We start from the raw sequence: 22,903 nt of genomic DNA on the forward strand, positions 1-22,903 counted from the left end.
ATTAAAAGATGTCATGACTCCAACAATATGGGTCCCAGCCCATCCTCCCTTCCAAAAATGGGTCTGCAAATGAAGCAATTCAGTGGGCCAACTAAAAGTGTTAATCCAAAATGAAATGGGCAGCGAGGCCTATCTTAGAAGGCTAAGGCTCGAGCAACCCAACCGGCATCGCAAGTCCAGGAGAAACATGAGAGCCCACGGCAAGAAGGACATAGCATTTCCGAATTGGACTTCGAACAAGAAACGGGGTTAGCAGGGCTACCCCGTCAATCTCAATGAGACTCATGGCTTGGAATGTGCAGGGGCTTGGGAACCCCTACACATTCCGTGCTCTAAGACATTTGCTTAGGGCTTAAGATCCCAGTTTGGTGTTCTTGATGGAGACCAAATTGCTCTCGACTCAAATGGAAGGTTTGAAGCTGAAACTTGGTTTTCGCAATGGTTTTTGTGTTAGCAGGCGTGGCCTTAGTGGAGGGCTTATGATGTTTTGGCTTGTTGATTGGATAGTACACATTTTCACTTACTCTATTGGTCATATTGATGTTATGGTTACTGACCATGAAGGATACACATTCCGTTTCACTGGATTTTACGGTAACCCAGATACTTCGCAACGCAAACATTCTTGGGATCTCCTTCGTCGGCTAGCTAGTGTTTCTTCTCTCCCTTGGATTTGTATGGGAGATTTTAACGAAATTATCTCTAATGTTGAGAAGGTGGGGGGCAACCCACGACCACAATGGCAGATGGATGATTTTAAGGAAGCTATCTCTGATTGCTGCTTCAAAGAAATACCTTTCTTGGGCTCTCCTTTTACTTGGAGTAGAGGGTCTGGTGGAAGTTTGGTCAAAGAGCATCTAGATAGAGGTTTGGCTAGTCATTCTGTCTTTCAACATTTTGAACACTTACTTGTCCACCACTTTGTCTCAGATGCTTCAGATCATGCCCCCTTGGTTTTACATGCTGGAATTCATGCTCCTGCTACAACTTTTCGTAAAAGGCGTTTCCATTTTGAAGCAATGTGGGCTAATGAAGAGGGTTGTCGTAATACTATTCTGAAGGCTTGTTGTGAGGCTTCTCATCAGTCTCTACCTCTCACAAACAAGTTTTTACTATGTGCACAACGTCTCAATACTTGGAGCCAACAACAGTTCGGTTCTCTTCCAAAACAGATTCAGCAATGTTATTTGGAGCTTCAAAATCTTGACTTGGATGCACCCAACTCAGACCCAACCAGGAAGCATGTCTTATCAGTTAAACTCGATGATCTACTTGAGAAAGAGGAGATTTTTTGGAAGCAAAGGTCCCGAGTCCAATGGCTACGGGAAGGTGATCGGAATACACGTTATTTTCATGAAAAAGCTCGCCAAAGAGGAAGGAAAAACAAAATTTCTGTGGTCTTTGATGACAACAACTGCTGGTTTGATGAGGAGCCTGGCATCCAAAGGGCTTTTATTGATTATTTTGAAAAATTGTTTACATCTGATGGTAACGTGGATGTAGCTAATATTATGGATGTTGTTGAACCTAAAGTAACGTCTGAGATGAACGCCCAGCTTACTCGCCCTTTTGATTTGTCAGAAATTAGTCACTCCCTTTCCCAAATGGGACCTTTGAAAACCCCTGGTCCAGATAGATTGCCTGCCTTATTTTTCCAAAAATATTGGGATATTGTTGGGGAAGATATTGCTTTTATATGTCTGCAATTCTTGAATAATGGTAAAAGTATTAAGGAGTTTAACCATACGTTGGTGGCTTTGGTGCCGAAGTTAAAGAATGCAAAGAATGTGAAGGATTTCCGACCTATAAGTCTATGTAACGTCATCTACAAAATTGTTGCAAAGACTCTAGCTAACCGTCTGAAGATCATTTTGCCTGAGGTGATCTCAAGTGTTCAAAGTGCTTTTGTTCCTGGCAGATATGTCATTGATAATGTCACTCTTGCTTTTGAGCTTATGCACACAATCAAAAAACAAAGACGAATTAAGGAGCCGAAGGTTGCTGTGAAGCTTGATGTCAGTAAGGCATATGATCGAGTTGAGTGGAATTTTCTTCGCAAAATCATGGAAAAGCTTGGCTTTGCAACTCGTTGGGTGGATTTGATTATGGAGTATGTGACAACAGTTACTTATTCCATTATTTGTAATGGGCAACTGTTGTGTAGATACAGCTGCACCAAAATGGATTCAGTTGCATCCTCAACTTGTGATACTCGCAAGTGCACGAGCCGTTTGGTAGTATAGCATATGTAAGTGCGAGGTCGATCCCACGAGGATTTGTGATTGAATGATCCAATTCATTTTTCCTACACAAAACAGAAATGAAAAAGAAAGGAAATAAATAAAACAAGGAAGAAAGAAATAACTAACTCAAGCAGATAAGTTCCCAAGTTCAATTAGATTAATGGATTGATTCTAGCTAAAGTATGATTAAGCCATGGTGTTTGGTCATAACCTTGTGTTCCTAATTCCCTAATTTGATCATTTGTTGTCTAACCTAAAATTAAGCATTAGGAACCCATTAAGCATAGAAGAACAATTTAAACAACCAAGCATGTATCTAATCCCTGTTGTCGAATGTCCATACATACTCTTCCTATTCATAGTTCAATTCGAATTAAAGCATGGTGTCTACTCTTAATTCAAACCAAGATAGCTAACATGCAAGCCTAAATGGTGATCAATCATTCAAACTAGCATATTAACTTATAAGCATAATGAATAAGAACAAAAATCATAATTGAAACTTGGAAACTAATCAAACTTGAAACTAAAGAAAAGAATTTACATAACAATGAAAATTAAGTAGAACTTGGAAAAACTTAAGGAGAATTTCAGCACAAAGATCTCATTATAACAATTGAAAACTAGAAAGAGAAACTAAGAGAATTTGAGGGAGAGAAGGGAAGGGAGCTCTAGAGAAGTGTTTGAGAGCTCCCCCCCTTGGGGTGTGTTTACAAGCTTAGAGAACCTCCCTATTTATAGGCCTAAGGAAGTGAAAAATCTGAATTCAATATGGCTAATGCATACAACACTTGTTTTATAAAATCTGAAATGGTTGATGCACTTGTATTAGAAAATTTGAATTGGTTGATGCACTTCACCAATAAATCCCACCAGCAGCCCTAGCTCATCTTCATGTCACCATGACCAAGCTTCCAACCAGCTCAATAGCTCATGCCTAGCTCACCATGACCAAGCTTCCAACCAGAAACAATAGCTCATCCTGAGGTCAGCATGACCAGAAACTTCAAGGGCTTACGAATTGGGCTTCCCTTAAGCAAATTAAGACTTTAAGCACTCAAACTTGAAGTTCAGAATGTCTTCTTTCCAGCCATATATCATTTGGGCCAATCCAAGGTCGGAGGAGGAAGTTAAGGCCAAAACAAATTGCTAACTCTATTTGCGCGCTGATAAAATCCATCCTGAGCATGGCTCTGTGTTTGCTAGGTAACAGACTCCATATTTATCCAATGGGGCTGAATTTTGGATATGTTATAGTACACACCCATTGGAACAACTTTCATGAAGAATGCTGTCTCATTCGAGCTGTGTAGGTTGCTGAAACAAAGCTTGCAATATGACCTACGGAACTGGACTGGCAGGGGGCTGTAGCCAAAATGAGTTTGTCTTTAAGCACTTCTTCCCTTTATCCAAATCAGGCTTTAACATGCATGGATTGCATCATTTCCTATCCAAAGCCATCATTGTTACCTAAAGCTGAAAGATAAACACAAAAAGGATTAAAAGCACAAGTTTAACTCAAAAACATAACCAAATCATAAGCTAGAAGGGTACAAAATGATATACAATTATGAACCGATCAGCAACCTGCTGGCCATATCATTCCCTCAAGAGGCATCCGACAAGGTGACCCACTCTCTCCTTATTTGTTTCTATTTTGTACTGAAGGTTTTTCTTCTCTTTTAAAACAGGCAGAAAATTTGGGTCTTATTAAAGGGGTTAGAGCAGCAGCAAACGCTCCCCCAATCTCCCATCTTTTCTTTGCAGATGATAGTCTTTTATTTCTACAAGCATCTCTTGCTAGTTGTCAGTATTTGAAAGATTTGCTTACAACCTATGGAAAGGCAGCTGGGTAACGTATCAATTTTGAAAAATCTGCTATGGCGTTTGGTCCTAATTCTAATAATCAACTCCAAAGTAATATGCAGCAGATCCTTGGCATTCCCATAGTTCAATTCCACGAGAAATACCTTGGACTACCAACGGTTGTTGGACGCGCTAAGAAGGCTCTCTTTGTCAACCTACACAACAGAGTTGGAAAACTTCTTCAGGGTTGGAAAGGAAATATTCTCTCAATTGCAGGAAAAGAGGTCTTAATAGAAACAGTCGCACAAGCTCTCCCAACTTATACAATGAGTATTTTTAAACTGCCCATGTCCATCACCAAGAAGCTTCAAAGTATGATTAGCAAGTTCTGGTGAGGAAGAATGGGAGATAACCGTGGTGTTCATTGGCTCAAGTGGAATGTCCTGTGTCGATCAAAGGAGGAGGGGGGACTAGGATTTCGTGATTTCACTAGTTTCAATCAAGCTCTTCTTGCTCGAATGGCGTGGAGAATTCTAACACAGCCTCATGCTTTGGTTAGTCAAGTTCTGAAGGCAAAATATTTCCCCAATAAAAGTTTCTTACATGCTGATTCTGGATCATCACCTTCTTATATTTGGCAAAGTATCTTATGGGGCAGTGACTTACTTCAAAGTGGCATCAGATGGAGAGTAGGAGACGGTTGTAATATTCTTGTTTATTTTGATAAATGGTTGCCTACTCCCACCACTTTTCAGACTATTTCCCCACCATCCCTCCCTCTCAACACACGTGTCTGTGATTTAATAAGTGGTGGCTTTTGGGATATTCAACGTATAAGGGCACATTTTTTGGATAAAGATGCTGAAGCTATTTTATCGATCCTTATTGCTCTCTCGTCCCACCGCGACAAAGTTCTATGGCACTATACTTCTAATGGTCAGTATTCAGTTCGTAGTGGCTATTGGATTGGGGTACAATGTTTAAAAGATGTTGGTTTGAATAATATTGGCTCTATTGGTGGTCAAGGTAGTGGAGCAGGAAGTTCGAGTTCAATGTGGAAATAGGTCTGGAGGCTAAGAGTTCCTAATAAAGTTAAGCTTTTTCTTTGGAGGGCATTACAAAACGCCTTACCTTGTCGTTGGGCTCTTACCTTTAGACATATTAGAGATGATAGTTGCTGTCCTCGCTGCCATGGCTCTCAGGAAACCATTATTCATGCTTTATGGGGCTGTCGTGAGGTGAAAAGGATTTGGAATCTTTCTTTTCTTACTGAAGTGATTAACATTTGGCATGAACCTACTTTTGCAGATCTTTGGTGCCATGTAATTTCAGTGGGTTTGAACTTTGACCTGGAAGTTTTTGCTTACCTTTCTTGGCTTATTTGGCTTGATCAAAATGCACGAATGCATGGCCAAAAGGGACGTCACCCTGATGACTTATATGCTATTGTCCATCGCCTTTCAGTGGAATTTATCTTCGCCAACAGTGTACATGTGCGTACTCATCCTCCCTCATCTACTCATTGGTGTCCTCCCCCTCCTGGTAAGTTGAAACTGAATGTGGATGGTGCTTGTAGTACTTCCGTTTGGAAGCGTGGATTGGGGGCAGTTGTAAGAAATGTGCATGGAGATCTTATGGGTGCTATTTCAGTCCCTATCACTGGATGTTTCTCTGCCAAGGTTACTGAACTCTTAGCAATTCGGGAAGGCCTCCAGTTTACTTGGGAGACCGGTTATGATTCATTAGTAGTTGAGACAGATGCGAAGAATGCCATTAACGACATCATCTCTGGCACTGAGGCTTTTGGGGTTGCAGAGGGGATTATCAATGACATCCACATGTTATCTAGAAACTTTGACTCTCTTTCTTTTGTATTTTCTCCTAGACTGTGTAATACTGTGGCTGATAGACTTGCTAAGTTTGCTTTAGGTAGTGTGTCCATAGACGTTTGGCTTGAAGAGGGTCCTCCATGGCTCAATGTGTTTCTTCAAGCTGACGCTGATAGACTGGAGTTGTCTTGAACTTTTGTTTGTAACCGTTATGGAGCTTGTGGCACTCTTTTTCCTTCGTCCCAGGTTTTGTCCCACTGGGTTTTCCTGGGCAAGGTTTCAATGAGGCCACGTTTGGTCGCTCGAGTCTGTAACCTTACCCAATTTTAATGAACATTTACCACTTCCTCTCAAAAAAAAAAAAAAAAAAAAAGATAGTCATGCCACAACATAAAAGTTACATGGATTGCCAAGATAGTCATGCCACAACATAAAAGTTATCCGATCAATGAACTTCTGGTTCATGACATCATAATGTTCAACTACTGTAATAATTGTGTAATATTGGGGCCTCATGAACTTCTGGTTCATGACATCATATTGTTCAACTACTGTAATAATTGTGTAATATTGGGGCCTCGTGAACTTCTAGTTCATGACATCATAAACTTCCTACCCACAAAAGAAAGTAGGAAGTTTCTCCAATAGACGCATCTGACTGTCAATATTGGGGCGGTAATACAAGACATTACTATTGTAAAACAAAATTAACTAATAACCCAACATAAATAAAATGAGTAAAGTGGTTTAAACGAGGAATAAAATAAATAAATTAAAGACTATGAAATTCCAAAATAATCCAATATTAATGTGGAGTCAATATGTAGATAAAACTACAAGTTTAAGAATTGGATTTCCAACCAATTCAGGTTCATATAGGCACAAATAAGTAATGAATTTCAGGTTCATATTTAGGATCCATGAAAAACTATGAACTTTAGGTTCATATCAACATATATTCGAAACTTCAGGTTTCAATACGTAGATCTAAATAAATTGAATTAATAGTTGTGCTTTGAACTTCATACTCAAATCGATGTATATGCACTCGAAACTTCTGGTTCAGGTTCTTGACATATGTAGGCCTCATAGAATTCTAATTTTGATTAATACAAAATCAAGGAGTTTCATGTCCTTATGTGCTCTTTAAATTCGCGGAACTTCACGCCCTTAATTATTTGGAATCAAAGAACTTTAGGTTCTGATTCAATCAAAAGGACTCGAGATCCTAATCTAGTTATATAATGAGGATCGAGGAACTTCGGGCCCTTATCTTTTGTATAATACAAACTCATCTTAACATATTGTAATGAATTAAAAACATGCTTAAAATTGGTAAACAAGCCAATTAAATAAAATATGCATAAAGGATAAAAAAACATCAATACATTTATTTATAATTTATACCTGTCAACTACAAATAATAACATGCAATCAATTTTGTTGATTAATCATAAACGCATACAAATAAACTAATAGGCCATCATATCTTTTTTTATTTATATTGTAATTGCCACATAATTTCCATTAGTATGAAAAGGACAAAAAGAAAAAGAAAAATAAAAATAAAACAAGCATTGTAGGAAACGTGCGTACATATTAAAAAATAATAATAACAATAACTCTTGACTATATCATGTTAGGTACATGATTCATAAAGTGAACGCCATCATTGAGTTTCTTATATTTGCAATAAAAGAAATTAAAGAGAAAAAAAACTTCAATATGATCTATGCTAATTATATGATCTGCACAAGGGTTAGCCAAACAAAATTTAACATAGTAAACTAAAGCGTGAAACATATCATGAAATAATAATAAAAATATGTATATATGATACCCACATCGTACACTGGTATTTTATAAATGCGCAACTGCATCGTCCAAGTTGTACATATCATTGTGGTGTAAGAAAGGAGAAAATATTGAGCAGTAGTGCTGATAACGTGTTATAAAACTAGATGGGGGAAATATGGAGAGAAATGATATGCTAAGGATAAAGTTTCACCATATTTATCGTTCTTAATCTTTGATAGAACCACCTATTTATAGGCTTACAAGATAGGAGATTGAATACCATCATTTACAATATACCTATAGGTTACAAGCACTAAGTATAGGTTACATAAAATCCAACGGTGGAATACTAAGAGGTATGGTGGTCATCCACCAACTCATGCATTTATAATATCTCTCCCTATATATATTAAATATACATATAATTATAAGTAATGGTGTTATCTACTATACTACTATTTCCCTTAAAATGTTCATAATTTTTTTTTAAAGATGAAATAAGATTTAATAAATAAAAGTTACGGAAAAACAAAATCATAATTTAAACAAGTGCATTCATTGTTAGTTAATATTAACATATTAAAAATTATATAACATTTTTAGTTGGGTCACACATTTTTAATCGTGCAACTCTTATTCATGATAAGGTTTATATAACATTTCCAACAAAAACAAAAAAACAAAAAAGTTTTATATGCCAGCAGCCCAGTTACTTTTATCCCAGCCCATTTCGCAGCAGCCCAAATGCCAAATCCCAACCCTAACCTAATCCCCTATTTCTTTATAGGGTATACTAGTGATTTACCCCCTAAACTTGTACATCGCTTTCAATTAGCCCCCTATCCTTTTTTTTTTAGAAAATTAAGGATATGAATTTTTTTTTCTGCCAATTTCCCCCCTGCCGTCTAAATCCCAACATTTCATCCAATTTGCCGTTAAATATGAGGGTAAATTGGTCATTTTCATATTAAAATAAAATAAAACAATTTAAAATTTGAAATAATAATGATAGAAATAATTTTTTTTTTAAAAAGGCCACCAGCCATCTTTCTCTCTCTCTCGACTTAACCCCCACAGATCCACCCCTTTCTAGCCCACTCTCTCACCCTCTGTTTGACAGCCACCAACATCACCACCCTCTCTTCAATCTCTTTCCCCTTCATTCTCTTCAACATCCACCAACATCACCATCCTCCTCCCTCTGTCTCTTCTCCCCCCATGTGCCCACCCCCCCTCCTCCTTCTCCCTCCCACTCTCTCTTTTCGCGTCTCTCTCTCTCTCTCTCTCCCACTACCAAGGTCACAGAGAGGAAAAAACCCAAAATTTAATAATAAACATCTTGATATTTTTTGGATGGTTGTTTAGGATTTTGATCTTGAATTTTTTTTCTTTGGTGGCTGTTTGGCTGTTTGGGTTTCCTAGGGAGTAAGGTGAGGTTAATAATAAAGATCTTGATTTTTTTTTTATGGCTATTTAGGGTTTTGATCTTGAATAATTTTTTTTTGGGTGGCTGTTTAAGTTTTCTGGGAGGTGAGGTTGTGGATGTCGAAGAAAGAGGGAGACAGAAGGAGGAGGGGGCGGTGCTGATGTTTGTGAAGAGAGAGAAGGGGAAGAGAGAAGAGAGAGAGGGAGACACACTTTGTAGAGAAAAGAAAAACAAAAAAGAATATCAAAACCCTAAAGTCTAAGGGAATGGGGCGACAAGAGAGAGAGAAGGAGGCAGGAGGAGGTGTGTCGGTGGTAGGGCTGGTTGGCCTTAGGAGAAGCATCGAGCAGAGGAGGGGGAGAAAAAAACCAGAGGGAGGGGGAAGAAATAAAAAAGAGAAGAGATAAGGTTTTTATTTTGAGTTATCTTTTTCTTCTTTTTTTCCAAATCTGTTTATAATAATTTAACAGAAAATTGGATGAAATGTTGAGATGTAGACGGCAGGGGGGAAATTGGTGAAAAAAAAAAGGTTCATATCCTTAATTTTCTAAAAAAAAAAGAATAGGGGGTTAATCGAAAATTAGGTACAAGTTTAAGGGGCAAATCACTAGTATACCCTTCTTTATATCTCCACCGCCGTTTATTTTCTTATCTTTGTTTCTGTCTTCTTTCTAGGGCTGCACACGGTTCGATAACCGTGGCTTGGAAGAGCTGCCGACCACTGAACCGGAGGTCATCGGCGTAGCTATTTTAGAGACCGCCACCGCACCGAGGAGATGGAAGACCGACTACAATCAGCACGCCGAGAAGTCGGTGCGGTGCGGTTTGGTTCGGAGAAGGATTGAACTAAGATTGAGGCAGAGGATTGAACTGAGATTGAGGGCTTGAAGACCACTTCGTGGGGAGGAAGAAGAAGAAGAAAAGAAGAAGAAGGAAAGAAGAAGATGCAACCAGTGGCAGGAGGAAGAAGAAAGAAGAAAAAATGGAGGAAGAACAAAAAAGAAAAAATAGAGAGAGAAAAGAAGAAAGCAACGGCTTGGAGAAAAGAAGAATAGGAAAAGGAGAGTTCGTGGGGCAGGAAACCTAACTTTTTTCTTTTAATATTTTTTTAATTATTTTAGATTGTAATATTATTACAATCATACATGTATTTCACAAAAAGACGCATCAGTCCAGTGGAATTTGGGCTTTGTGTCTGCACCCTGAACAGAGTTACATGAAAGCGGTCCGGTTTGGATTTCGACGGTTTGAAAAAATTCAAACTGGTTCGGGTCAGCCAGTTTTTCTGCCGATTTCAATAATTTTAATTAAAAAACCGAACCAACCCGCCAAAACCGGTTCAATTCAGCCGGTTCGGTCGGGTTTTCGGTATAAATGTGCAGCCCTACTTCTTTCTTCTTACGTCCCCCACCTTCTCTTTTCCGGTGTCTCCAAAACCCACCCAAATCACCTCTCTTTTTCTCTCCGTTTTTCTATCTTCCTCCCAAGTTCTCTGGTTCTCACTCTCTCTCTCTAGTTCTCTATCTTTGGCTCTCTCTCCCTCCCTATCTTTCTCTATTTTCCCCTTCAAAGTCGCAGATCTTCATCCCCTTCAATTGGGTTCAATTGTGTTTAATGTGGAGGTTCTATTTGGTTCGACAGTGTTGGTTCAATTGGTTTTGACGTGGTGGTTCAATTGGGTGGTGGGTGTGGTGCTCGCCTGAAAACACAGATCCTGAAAATATAGAAAACGACTTTTGGGTGTTTTCAGTCATGAAGGCATAAATTTGGAGTAGTGTTTTTTTTTTTCCGGTATGAAACTGGAATTCCATTAAAACGCCACAGCAAAAGCTAGAGCGGATTCAGATTACAAGTGTATTCCGAAAAGTTCCGATTTTTCCGATATATCCGAAATTTTGGAATCGGAATAAGATTTGAAATTCCGAAATTTTTCGGATTGGAATTGGAAGGTATATTGAATTCCGAAAATTTTCGGATTGGAATTCGGAACACTAGTTTCCGATCCGTTCCGGCCGAATTACAGGCCTAGTCTTTCTGTATCTAATTATTGCTGAATTGTGCCCTAAATTGTTTCCTTTGATGCAAGCATTTTACCAGAGCATGGAGAAAAGGAGATGGTTGGTATTTGTAGTATTTACATGGATGTTTGTTTTTTCTGCTGGAAGAGGTAAAATTTGAACTTATGCATCAAAATTTTATTAGAAATGTTTAATTTGATGGTGGTCTTGGGTTAGACTAATTTCTTGTTGTGAACGTAGAAATTGTAATTGGGTTTGAAGGAATTTTGGTTGGTTGGAGAAAAATTAGTTGAGGAGACACAGTGGGCAAAGCTTAACAGTCTTTACTGGTGGATGTATATATGTGTATAATATATGTTATGTAATTGCTTAATTATGTATGATAGCATTTGCAATATGGGTGGTATTGTTGGTTCTACATTGTTACAATGTACTTAAAAAGTTGGTGTGGTTTTAGTCTGTCCTAGGCTCGAGAGGTAGTAGCATTCACTTAGGAGAAGAGAGGGAAGCGCATGCGTTGAGAATTATACAAATATGAATTAGTTGTGTTATGATTCTTACCGATGAAATGGGTTGAATATGGTTTAGGGTAGATCCCGGATAGACTTTGCTGTTGTTGAGCTTATGGAACACATTTTTAACAGGGAATTTTTCCTTCTTCTAAATGCAGAACTGAAAATTAAGCACCAGGATCATGGCCCCGTCTATAATCATACGCTTGCCACTATATTAGTGCGGTATGCTTCCACGGTAAGTTTCATGAGATATTGGCTTGTGTGACCATTTACGAGGATTTGGTTGGTAAAGATTTATGTTACGGAAATATGTAGCCTCACCATTTCCCTTGCAAATCTGTACGATATATTTTGTGATTCCTAGTTTGCTGTAATTGTGACATAGAGAAAGGTTGATTTTGGGGAGTATTTAAATCTGTCTAATTAAATAGGAAACAAAACTGTGGAGATTTTCTGGATTATATGTCAATATTTTAACTATTAGTAGTAGCGTCGCCTATAAGTTTTGTAACAATTGAAATCAAACTTCTACACTTGTAGGTGTATTTATCAGATTTGACAGAGCTGTTTACTTGGACATGCTCAAGATGTGACGGTTTGATTAAGGTACTCAGATTTATGGCATCAATTCAAAAAATTTATGCCTAAAAACCGCTGACCTTATTCCTCCTTTAATGTGAACAGGATTTTGAAATGATTGAGCTGGTTGTTGACATCCAGCATTGCTTACAGGTGCAATTTCATAGTTCAGCCTGGTTTTATGTGTTAAAATTATTTTCTTAAGCCTCTGTCTTACATTGTCATTACTCATTACTTTCTCCAGGCTTTTGTTGGAGTCGCACAAGATCCCAATGCTATCATAATTGCATTTAGAGGGACTCAGGAACACAGGTAGAGTCCTAGAGTGCTTATATCATTCGAGATTAAAATTTTTGCTGAATTATTTTTATGAGCCCAAATTACCCAGTGACCAATAGAAGGGGTTTGCTCATGAATTGTGCTGGTCAGTTGTGCAGTCCAACTATATTGTCTGTGACATAAGAAAACATAGGTGACAAGAAAATTTAATAATAAAGATGTTAATACAATTGAGAAATTAACATCTAGATTCCTTGCTTTACCTCAAAATTTATGCGTCACCATAGGCAATCTGATTTGTTCTTTTATCAGAGTTGTTAGTTGACTAATGATTGACTTTATGTGTACAGCATACAGAATTGGGTCGAAGATTTATTTTGGAAACAGCTTGATTTAGATTACCCTGGCATGCCTGATGCAATGGTATTTATTACAGTAAAGTTTCTCTACTCTGTTGCTTCTGGAATATAAAATTTCAAGTCTCTATTCTTTTTCTATTGCTTTAGGTGCACCATGGGTTTTTTAACGCTTACCACAACACAACCATACGCCCTGGAATTTTAAATGCTATTGCAAGAGCTAAGGACTTCTACGGAGATATTCGCATCATAGTTACAGGTCATTCAATGGGCGGGGCAATGGCTTCATTTTGTGCTCTTGATCTAAGGGTAATCATAGATTCATAATTAAGCGAGTCTCCATTTTGCATGTTTCATCTATAGCAATATTTGTTTGAATTTTTCTTTTCCTAGTGCCTTCCATCATTTTTTGTATTTTTTTTATTTCAATGTAATCTCTAGGTTCTGGGTAACTACCGAATGAGGATCATTTTTTGTTATTTTTCTTGGATAAATTTTGAGTCAGGGTAATGTACTGGTTGTCTTTTTTCTTCAACAGTAGTTTGTGGTCATCGTCATGATTGCTTAAACAATAAATGCATGCATGGTTTTGAATATAGTTACATTTGATGGTTCACTTGGTCAGCAGTTACCTTTACTTCTGTTAGCGAGTTATAATGTTTTAGCCTTAGGCAGGTAATTTGAAGTCATGTGAGAGGATTGTTATCACTTGTATGCAATAGCTTTAGTAGCAAGCAACTAAGTAGTATTAGGTATCGTATCCTGTCAGAGCTTGACTCATATGTTATGTCAACGTAGCTATTACCAATGGAGCTTCAATTAATCTTTTCCCCTTTCACTTCAACTGATCAAGATATGTTAGTGTGTCAGTGTAAAAGAGTGTGAACTTATTCCACAAGGGTCTTTTGAATTTGTTTAATACAAATTTATAAATAAACCCAATCCTAGACATGTATTTATAAAAAAAACCCAAATACTATTTAAACATAGAAACAAACCCAAAATCAACCCCAAAATCAACAATTGTATATTTTTTGGGTGTGTTTATAAATGGGTTTTGAGTGTGTGTAATGATGGGTTTTGGGTGTGTTTATAAAGTGTTTTGGGTGTTGGGTTTTTTTATAATTTCAGCCCCCATTTTGGCTGTTTTAGTGAAACTCCCTTTGTTTAATTGCATTCACTGCTTGCTGGAGTTTTTCTTGGCCCTGCAGCACTCATGTTACTTCTGTGAATGTTAATTGTATTCTATTCTGGAAGCTTATTCTTCAAACCAGTAACATTGAAATGTTTCTTTTTTCCTTTTTGTAATCCAGGTCAATCAGAAAGAGAGAAATGTTCAAGTGATGACATTTGGACAACCTCGTATTGGTAATGCAGCTTTTGCATCTTACTTTAGCGAACTTGTGCCAAATACTATACGAGTTACAAATGAACATGATATGGTTCCTCATTTGCCTCCATACTATACTTATTTTCCTCAGAAGACATACCACCACTTCCCAAGAGAGGTATTTTTTCTAACCCACAGAGGTGGATTACTTATGTGTTCAATTTGAATCCTTTAATATCAATTAGAGAATAAACGGAGCAAGTACTTTATTCTAGCATATTCTTGGTGGCCCATTATTTGTGAATAGTTTGAGTAATGAGAATAATGCCAGATGAATAAGAGTCTTGGATATACACTTGCACACTGCTTTTGTAACCAAATCCATCTTTATCTGCACCTTTGAGACAATTTTGGAATCATAAACATACCATACTTTGGAAGTTTCATTCTCTTCTGACCATTGAGAGCCCTATTCTTATTCTAGGTGTGGCTTTATAACATTGGAATTGAAAGTCTTGTTTATAACATTGAGAAGATCTGTGATGATTCTGGCGAGGACCCAACCTGCAGCAGGTAATCTCTCTTGTGTTGTGATGTCATCAAAAGTTTTCTCCTTGGTTTCTTTTCTTCCACCGTCTTCTATTGGTAGAAGAACAATATAATACTGAAGTTGAAAAGAACAATCTTACCTGAAAAGATTATACAAGTTCTTGGGAAATTTGTGCAGGTCGGTGAGTGGGAACAGCATTTCAGACCATCTAGTTTATTTTGGTGTTGAATTAATGGCCAAGACATGGAGACGGTGTAGAATTGTGATGGGTCCTGGAGTAGTGGAATACAGCAGAACAGATGTTGGAGGAAATTTTGTACTGTCCAGAGATCTTGCAACTCCTGTTCTAAAGTTGAATGCCATGTCAGAAGCTGGGGCAAAACCTCTGTAGAATGCCAGCCAATGATTCTCTTGGACGAAATCTGAGAGAGGTCAGTTTAGGTTTATGTCCCGAAAAAGCTGTTTCGTTGTAGGCCTTTTGTTTTCAGAAGCCATAGCTGAAAAATATCGGTGGGATGGGGCCAAGGCTGCGAATGACTTGTGTATATATTAATATGTTCATCTTCATTCTTTTGGATATGAATGCTGACATTTGTGTTACTTGTGTAAATATAATGGCCGTTCTCTATGCAGAAAATGCAAGTTTTCTAACTTGTATAGCTTAAATCCAAATTGCATCCAACAAGATCGAGGGTCTACTTTGCCCATTTTCTGAGTAAAATAACTCGTAACCGAGCTGAATAACTTGAATTTGATCAACCTGGCAATTTCTTACCTCAGACTTTGTTTTGTGCTCTAGTCCCATGCATCTAATTTCTTGATAAAAAGGTTATATTTCTTCTTACTTTACTTAGAACCTGACACTTAATTAAACCCCTTTTTCTTTTCTAAAGTCTTCTCAATTATCTGCAATGCATTAGGTTTAGTCTTGCTACGTTTACTGCTTTGTAATATGTTACTTAAAAACAAAACACAAGTATGAATGAAATGTTTCGATTAATCAGTCTCACTACATATGCACGGGATGTCGGGATGTCGATATATAATCTACGCGAAGATCGCAGCAAAATCTATTGCAAAAGGAAAAATTTCAGGTCTCAATTTAAGTTAATTTGGTTTTACAACTTGTAATAAGCTAGTTAGGCAACCCTTGTTTATTCTACTAATTAATAATACACCTTCCAACAATGGAATACGTAAATGCAATTACATTATACGGCACTAACCACTTGTTTAGATTTATTTTTCCCACGATCTTGATCTATATTATATTTCACAATATTCTTACAAGAATATTAAGCGGTTGAAATCGATGGATTAAGTTTGGCATATAACAACTTAATTTCACAAATTTTTAATGTCATCATTGCCAAGTACACGGTATGACTAGATATTCTCTGTCCAAGTTACATGTTTAGATGCATAGCAAGAGTTCAGCACAGGAGCAAAACCAATAAAAACTAGGTGATGATCAATTACAAAAGAAGGTAAATGTAGGAGAAAAAGCTTTTCAGATTTAATTTTCCTTTCACACCCAAGCTTGTCTTCAAATCCTTGGCTAGCGAATCACCCACATGTTCCTTCACTCTGTTTTCAGATTCAGATCATTCTTCTCTTCTTCATCAAGGATAGAAACTTCGGGTTGAACCACTTTGGCTTCAGCAATGGCTGTTGTGACTGCCACTTCTGCTTCCTTCACCAAATTCTCCTCCGGTTTTACGGGCTCTTCTGTACACACACATAACCAAATTAGGTTAGCAAACAATACATTTGACTGACGACTTGTCAGACATATATTTATGTTGCCAGATTATGAATCTGCACGTTGCTTATATTTATGCAACGTGATATGAAATCTGCACGTTGCTTATATTTATGCAACGTGATATGTATAGTTTTATAAATAAACTATATATATGTATTAAATTAACATGATTGAGGTCACAAACCATTTTGTTGTGTCTCTGGGGCTTTTGTTTCTTCCTCATCCAAACCCAATTCTTTGTTGTCTTCTAGAATATCATCGTCTACCTTGAAGTACAAGCTACCCTTGCTGCCGGCTCCATGGCGGGGAGTGTAATAGTCAGACGTTCCAGACCGGCCCTCAGAAATAATCCCATCAATTCCTTCCTCATCCAATTTCCTTGACGAAAAGAAACGGTTCGGGGAGCCGTGCGTGATCAGCCTCTCCGCAGCCTCACCGTGCTCTTCTTTGTTACTTTTGTCCAAGGATTCTTTATCACCATCGTCTTCATAATCTCCATCTTCGTTATTTACAATGATGTCCTTCGCATTCTCCTCAGCCACCACTGGCTCGCCGCCGCCAACATTGTTATTTACATTAATGTCCTTATGATCCTTGTCGAGTACTTGTTCGCTGCTCTTACAATCTGCTGGTTGTTGCACCATTGAGCTGCCGTTGTCGACGTCTTCGAGGACGGTTTCGATGTCTTTGCTCTTCTTGGAAGAGCCATCAACGTTGGATTTCTTGCGGCGGAGGATGGTGTTGCTGGTGGCAAGCGCCAGTTTTGATTCCCCACAACCCATTTTTCAATTGTGTGTTTGTGTTGTGAGGTCTCAAGGAAGAGAGAGAGAGAGAGAGAGAGAGAGAGAGAGAGAGGAGACAGAGGCTGAGAGATTAATGTGTTTAGCTCCCTTTAATATGAGAGAGAGAGATTAGAGATGGGGGCAATGAAAGCTGTTGTGTTTTGATTTGGTTATTTGTTTGTGTTGGAGCTGTGGTTTGCATGGGTGTAATTTGGTTGTCATGCAGGTATAGCTTATATATAGAACCGTTTTTTTCGTTGTGTTTTCAAGGTGGAGATGGGTTTATTGGCAACTCATTGTCAACATCAATGTGCCTTGCCTTGGTGTATTTTTAGATAGGTAAAAGGCCTTAGTAATTAGGAAACATTTTTTCTGGCGATGTTCATTCATTCGTTCAATTGTTCGATTGTTCACGTTTTGAAATAAAACACATTTGAAAAACTACACACTCCTGAATCAAATCTTAAATTACTTTTTAGGGAAATATTTAGAACCCAACTTTTGCAAAATTCAGGCAATACCAACTCAATACTCAATGAGACAAAGTTTAGAAATCTATTTTTGGAAGAAAAAATTGGACTCTACAATATCTTTGTGGGGAATGAATTTGTATGCCATCGGAAAGGACTTTTGCAACCTGAAACTAGGAAAAGAGAGATGATAGTAAGTCCTTGAATACACTAGTGTGGTGTGAGCCAAAGAGCCTCCAATGCCTAAGTCAGTTCGACCATATAAAGATAAAAATAGGGTTTCTTAGTTCAAGTAACAATTACCTTCTCCAAGAGGCCGATATTGGTTTATATTTAGCTCTTTGATAACTGGTTTATTGTCGTGGAACGTGTGAGATATTTACCCAGAGTAGGTGAACATGATCTCCCTTAATTAGTGTTGTAACAGTCATTAGGGAAGTCTTCCAGATTTGGGCTAATCTTCTATAGGCGTGAAATATAAGGACAAGTCATGTTGGGCTTATCCCTTAAGGCCTTATCTGTCCTAACCCAAGGCTAGATAGGCGTTTGGGCCCATGCTGAGCTGGCTCGCTCATGGGCATTTGTCTAGCGCAGGGCCTCATTACCCTGGCAGAGGAAGCGACCTCTGCGAGCTCTTTGGCAATAATTGGAATTGCTAGCACATAGTTGAGAGAGAGAGAGAGAGAGAGAGAGAGAGAGAGATGAAATATCTGAAATGGCTGATGTGAATGAAGAAGACCAATAAAATTCAGAAGTGCCCAAACGCTTGAAGGATCTCAGATTTTGAGGCTCCAATAACATCCATTCGCACAAACCCCTAGAAAATGAATAAAGAAAATTAAATATAGCTGCAATAGTGTACAAAAAAGAAACACTTCCAACTTCCCATAAACCTAAAGATGCATGTCTGAAGTCATGTCAATTCCACCTCAGTACTTACCATATTTGAATTATTGTTCTAATAATGTTGTAGATGTAAGGTTGCTGGAGTGATGGTTTGGTGCCACAAGATCCCACTAGAGTCTTATGAATTGGATAAGAAAAAAGTATTGGAGCTAGAAATTCAGAAGGTAGCGTGAGAGACAACCGAATATGGGAAAACAACTGGATAAAGATGAAGTCATTTGATGCGTCCAAATCGAAGCCAGTGAGTGAGTGAGGGCTCTTAACTGCCTTTTTCTGTTATCAAATTTCAGTCGTCCTTCAATTTTGGATCAATATGTAAAATTCATCGATCAGTTCTGAACATTTTCTCAGTTAAAAACTTTGGTCCGGTTTGGTTCATAGAAAATGAGACTTGGGGATGAGAAATTAATTGCTTTCCTATATTTGGTAAGTCGAGTATGAGAAATGGTTGTATGGCATATGGGAAAGTAAGGAGGAAAGTGAAACCCTCCTTCTAATTTGAGTTTTGTTTTTCCTTCTCATGAGAAAGTTTGGGAAGATGAGCCAACATTAAATGCACATTTTTCATGACGATTTTGTCCCATTAATAATTTAGAATTACAATATATTATTAAATTTATTTTTTATTTGATTTAATATGGGTATAATTGAAAAATTATACAAACTTTGTTTTCCATTCCCACTCTAAACAAACATGGGAAATGAAATAAAGTGATATCTTATGGTTTCTTTCCCGGTATTACCAAACATGAACAAGGAATCTTTCATTTTCCATATCTTGGGAAATAACATGAGAAGTGATTTCACCTCAAATTCGTTTCGTGAACCAAACGGAATGAAAGAAAAAGAGAGAAAAGAAGAGAAAAGAAAGCTGCCCGGATTTGGTTTCATGGGTCCATTCCCCTTCCCCATGAAAAAGGAAAAAGGGTTTGATATAATTAGGCCTTGCAAGTGTTTGTTAAAATGCGCAAAAGATTGCTTGGTTTGGTCAGCCTGCGCCCATTCTATGAAATTTGATTGGCTGAGACCACGGCGCCTATCCTTTTCGCCATCAAAGTCACCAGCCTCTGCCCACCCACCTTATCCTCTCTCTCTTTCTCTTTCTCTTTCTGACTCTGTCCACGTGGGTATGCGCAACCATGGAAAATGAGAAAAACAATAAAAATATTAGATCTTTTTGCAAAGTCTAATATTTAATAGCTTCGAGCCTTTAAATAATGAGAAAAATGTACTATTTTAATGAGGGAAGTAATGGAAACGTAACCCATTTACGTGATGGCTGTCTCTTTCTAATTGAGGGATTGAGACAAACGGAGCCAAACCAACAGCCAACCCATCCTTGCCGTATCGGGAAACTTCCCTTCATTCTTTTAGCCTTCTCTGCAAATCTCCTCTCCAACTCTCATGGAAGGCTCAGGGAATGAACGTTTCGATTTTGGAAAGATGGGTTACGGGTACGCACCCGCCTTATCCTTCTTCTTCTTTTTGCTTTCCATTTTCATTTCCTTCAAATTTTTGCTCTTGTTCGTGTTTTTGTGACTGATTGTTTCATTTCTCTTCTGGGTTTTGCTTTTTCTTTGTGCAGATGCAAGCATTATAGAAGAAGATGCCAGATTCGAGCTCCGTGCTGCAACGAGATCTATCCATGTCGTCATTGTCACAACGAAGCCACGGTATTTGTTACATTAGCTAAAACAGCATTTCAATTCATAAATTCATAACATTGGTGGTTGGCCTATGCACCTGTTTCTCATCTGGGTACATTTGATTTGTTCAGAGCATGTTGAGCAACCCTTTTGATCGGCATGAGCTCGTCCGCTACGATGTTAAACAAGTACGTGAATATATATGCCATACTCTGTCCTTTTTATTTCTGTGTTACTTCTCTGAGTTTTCTCAATGTGTTTATTGTGGTGCTGTTTCAGGTTGTTTGTTCAGTTTGTGACACAGAGCAGCCGGTATGTGTCTTCCTATGTTGGTTTCAATCCAAATTAAACAAAAGAGCAAAGAAAAACACGGTCTTGGTTCTGATTTTCTTCGATAACTGTATTGGTTTTAGGTTGCACGAGTCTGTACAAACTGCGGCGTCAGCATGGGGGAATATTTCTGTGAAATTTGCAAATTCTACGATGATGATGTAAGCTTACTATTTGCTCAAATTGAATTACCGTACCCAGAAATTTAAAGAAAAAATATTTAGTGAAAAGTTTGTTTCCTTTGTTTTTGTTGATTTATCAGTCTTTCTCTAGAAATGAACTAGATTCAGATTTGGTAGTTGGTGTGTGATCTTATATGGTATTGGTGGTTCCTCCTTTTTTGAAGTTGCCTTTTCATTTATACCTTGCAGACTGATAAAGGGCAATTTCATTGTAATGATTGTGGGATCTGCAGGTTAGTACAATTTCAGTATTTTTTTTCCTGTTTTTATATGGCTGATTTTTGTCATAAAAATTCATGATATTGAGGAGTTTCTTAATCTAAACTGTTATATGGAGAACAGAATCGGCGGTCGTGAGAATTTCTATCACTGCAAGAAGTGTGGTATGTACTTACAACCATTATGGAAATATTGTTGCTGAAATTGGAAACTTGCCTTCTTAATGAACTTCTTGCAAGCAATTAGTTATTCTTTGAAATAAAGAAATCTATACTATTTTGTTTCACATTTTGATTTACTCAGATCTGTCTTTTGGACAATAGCATTCATTTTCTAGTGCTAATTTTAGTTTTGGAAAACCAGTTGGGTTTTGGGCTACCAATCATTGATTAAATTGTGGGATAAATTAAAATTTTAGCCCTGCATTCTCTACACTCTGTACCACATTGGATCTTTATTTGCTATGGGAAATTTCATTCTCTATGACGTTGAGTTCTTTGTGCTTACAAATCAGCTTATTCATCTTGGTTTTCTGAAAAATCTTTTCCAGTTAACCTTTCTTGCCTGTGGGACTTCTTCCTCTGACTTTGGGGATGGTTGGGGAAAAGTTTTTTTAATTTTGAAGAAGTTACTTCCTAGCAATGGTATTTTGTTGGAGTGTTTCTTATAAACATGCTTTATATATTTTCAGGGTCTTGCTATTCAGTTGGCCTACGTGATAATCACTTGTGTGTGGAGAACTCCATGCGGCACCACTGCCCCATTTGTTATGAGGTTTGTCTTGAAATTTCCTTTGCAGTTATACTAGTAGGAAACTTTTGTCACGTCCTAACTAACAGGTAAAACTATCATGTTGTGTTCTGCAGTTCCTTTTCGACTCGCTGAAAGACACTACTGTAATGAAATGTGGTCACACAATGCACTGTGAATGTTACAATGAAATGATGAAGCGTGACAAGTAAGTGGAATCACTTTAATTTCATTAGTTTACAAGTCAAAAGACGATTATTTTGCTTGCTAACTCAAATTGGTTAAATTATTCAGATACTGTTGTCCAATATGCTCCAAGTCAGTGATTGACATGTCCAGAACCTGGAAGAGAATAGATGAGGAGGTATACTTTTACAAAGATTTCAGTCATTTTTCTTTACAAATTTTTCTTGTCTTGGTTGAATGATACCAGTTACATGGTAGCAATGAAGATTTCATACTAATTTGTTGACATTTTCAAACTGCCAGATAGAAGCAACAACGATGCCTGAGGATTACCGGTTCAAGAAGGTACTTACTTTTCATCCTTGTTCAGGCCTACCTATAAAACAAGGCTAGTCTAGCTCTAATACCAGGGCGTGCCTTTTCTCTTTGGTGTAAAATGCAATGTCCCACTAATCCTGAACTCTTTATATGTACAAGTCTAAGAAGCAATGATAATTTGCAGGTATGGATCCTGTGCAATGATTGCAACGACACTACCGAAGTTTACTTCCACATTATTGGGCAGAAATGCAACCACTGCAAATCATACAACACCCGCACGATTGCCCCTCCAGTTCTTCCTCAATGACCATGGTTCACAATATATCCAGTCTGGTAGGTGCAGTGAAAAGCTTGTACCGTTAATGAACAACGTAAATGGGGATTCGGTTTTTATCCTCTCAATTGATTCTGTACCATTGCATTATGATTCAAATGATTGTAATGTTGTATGTGTCCGTCGAACTTTTTCCAGGCTATTGTTGTTCTATCAATTTATGTGGAACCCAGGTGATGAGTCTTGGGTTGATGTAAACATTATATATACTGCAATTCAAGGGAATGGTTTTAGGGACCAATGAAAGATTTGCCAGGTGATAATAAGGATCATCTGTCATT

At 37.8% G+C, this 22,903-nt stretch overlaps 4 protein-coding genes across 6 annotated transcripts; 3 read left to right on the plus strand and 1 right to left on the minus strand.

Moving 5' to 3' along the window:
- The first annotated feature begins 404 nt into the window (after nucleotides 1-404).
- Nucleotides 405-4,099, plus strand: LOC148297327 (uncharacterized). The gene is made up of 2 exons (XM_088246416.1): nucleotides 405-2,123; nucleotides 3,935-4,099. Exons 1-2 carry the CDS (start codon nucleotides 405-407, stop codon nucleotides 4,097-4,099), a joined length of 1,884 nt encoding a protein of 627 aa, XP_088102542.1.
- A 4,660-nt stretch (nucleotides 4,100-8,759) lies between these two features.
- Nucleotides 8,760-15,359, plus strand: LOC110751589 (alpha/beta-Hydrolases superfamily protein). Of its 3 annotated transcripts, none has more exons than XM_088246526.1 (12): nucleotides 8,760-9,105; nucleotides 9,777-11,050; nucleotides 11,188-11,268; nucleotides 11,790-11,869; nucleotides 12,175-12,240; nucleotides 12,319-12,366; nucleotides 12,458-12,525; nucleotides 12,843-12,915; nucleotides 12,999-13,160; nucleotides 14,165-14,359; nucleotides 14,666-14,754; nucleotides 14,909-15,359. In XM_088246526.1, the coding sequence occupies exons 3-12, from the start codon at nucleotides 11,202-11,204 to the stop codon at nucleotides 15,120-15,122; spliced, it is 1,062 nt and encodes a 353-aa protein (XP_088102652.1). In that variant the 5' UTR covers nucleotides 8,760-9,105; nucleotides 9,777-11,050; nucleotides 11,188-11,201; the 3' UTR covers nucleotides 15,123-15,359. The 3 variants fall into 3 exon arrangements, with proteins under 3 accessions (XP_088102652.1, XP_088102654.1, XP_088102647.1); XM_088246528.1 differs by having other exon boundaries at nucleotides 11,199-11,268; XM_088246521.1 differs by having other exon boundaries at nucleotides 9,777-11,268.
- Nucleotides 15,360-16,073: 714 nt separating this feature from the next.
- LOC110751592 (kinase-like protein) lies at nucleotides 16,074-17,466 on the minus strand. Its single transcript, XM_021952087.2, has 2 exons — nucleotides 16,681-17,466; nucleotides 16,074-16,459 (listed from the first exon to the last, which is right to left on the minus strand). The coding sequence occupies exons 1-2, from the start codon at nucleotides 17,276-17,278 to the stop codon at nucleotides 16,314-16,316; spliced, it is 744 nt and encodes a 247-aa protein (XP_021807779.1). The 5' UTR covers nucleotides 17,279-17,466; the 3' UTR covers nucleotides 16,074-16,313.
- A 2,416-nt stretch (nucleotides 17,467-19,882) lies between these two features.
- Nucleotides 19,883-22,868, plus strand: LOC110751591 (CHY-type/CTCHY-type/RING-type Zinc finger protein). The gene is made up of 12 exons (XM_021952086.2): nucleotides 19,883-20,108; nucleotides 20,240-20,327; nucleotides 20,432-20,488; nucleotides 20,580-20,612; nucleotides 20,714-20,791; nucleotides 21,002-21,045; nucleotides 21,155-21,195; nucleotides 21,723-21,805; nucleotides 21,898-21,989; nucleotides 22,076-22,145; nucleotides 22,271-22,312; nucleotides 22,470-22,868. The coding sequence occupies exons 1-12, from the start codon at nucleotides 20,059-20,061 to the stop codon at nucleotides 22,593-22,595; spliced, it is 804 nt and encodes a 267-aa protein (XP_021807778.1). The 5' UTR covers nucleotides 19,883-20,058; the 3' UTR covers nucleotides 22,596-22,868.
- The last annotated feature ends 35 nt before the right edge of the window (nucleotides 22,869-22,903 follow it).

The sequence above is a fragment of the Prunus avium genome, chromosome 1, assembly GCF_965620075.1.
Source record: "Prunus avium chromosome 1, drPruAviu1.hap1.1, whole genome shotgun sequence".
NCBI lineage: Eukaryota > Viridiplantae > Streptophyta > Magnoliopsida > Rosales > Rosaceae > Prunus > Prunus avium.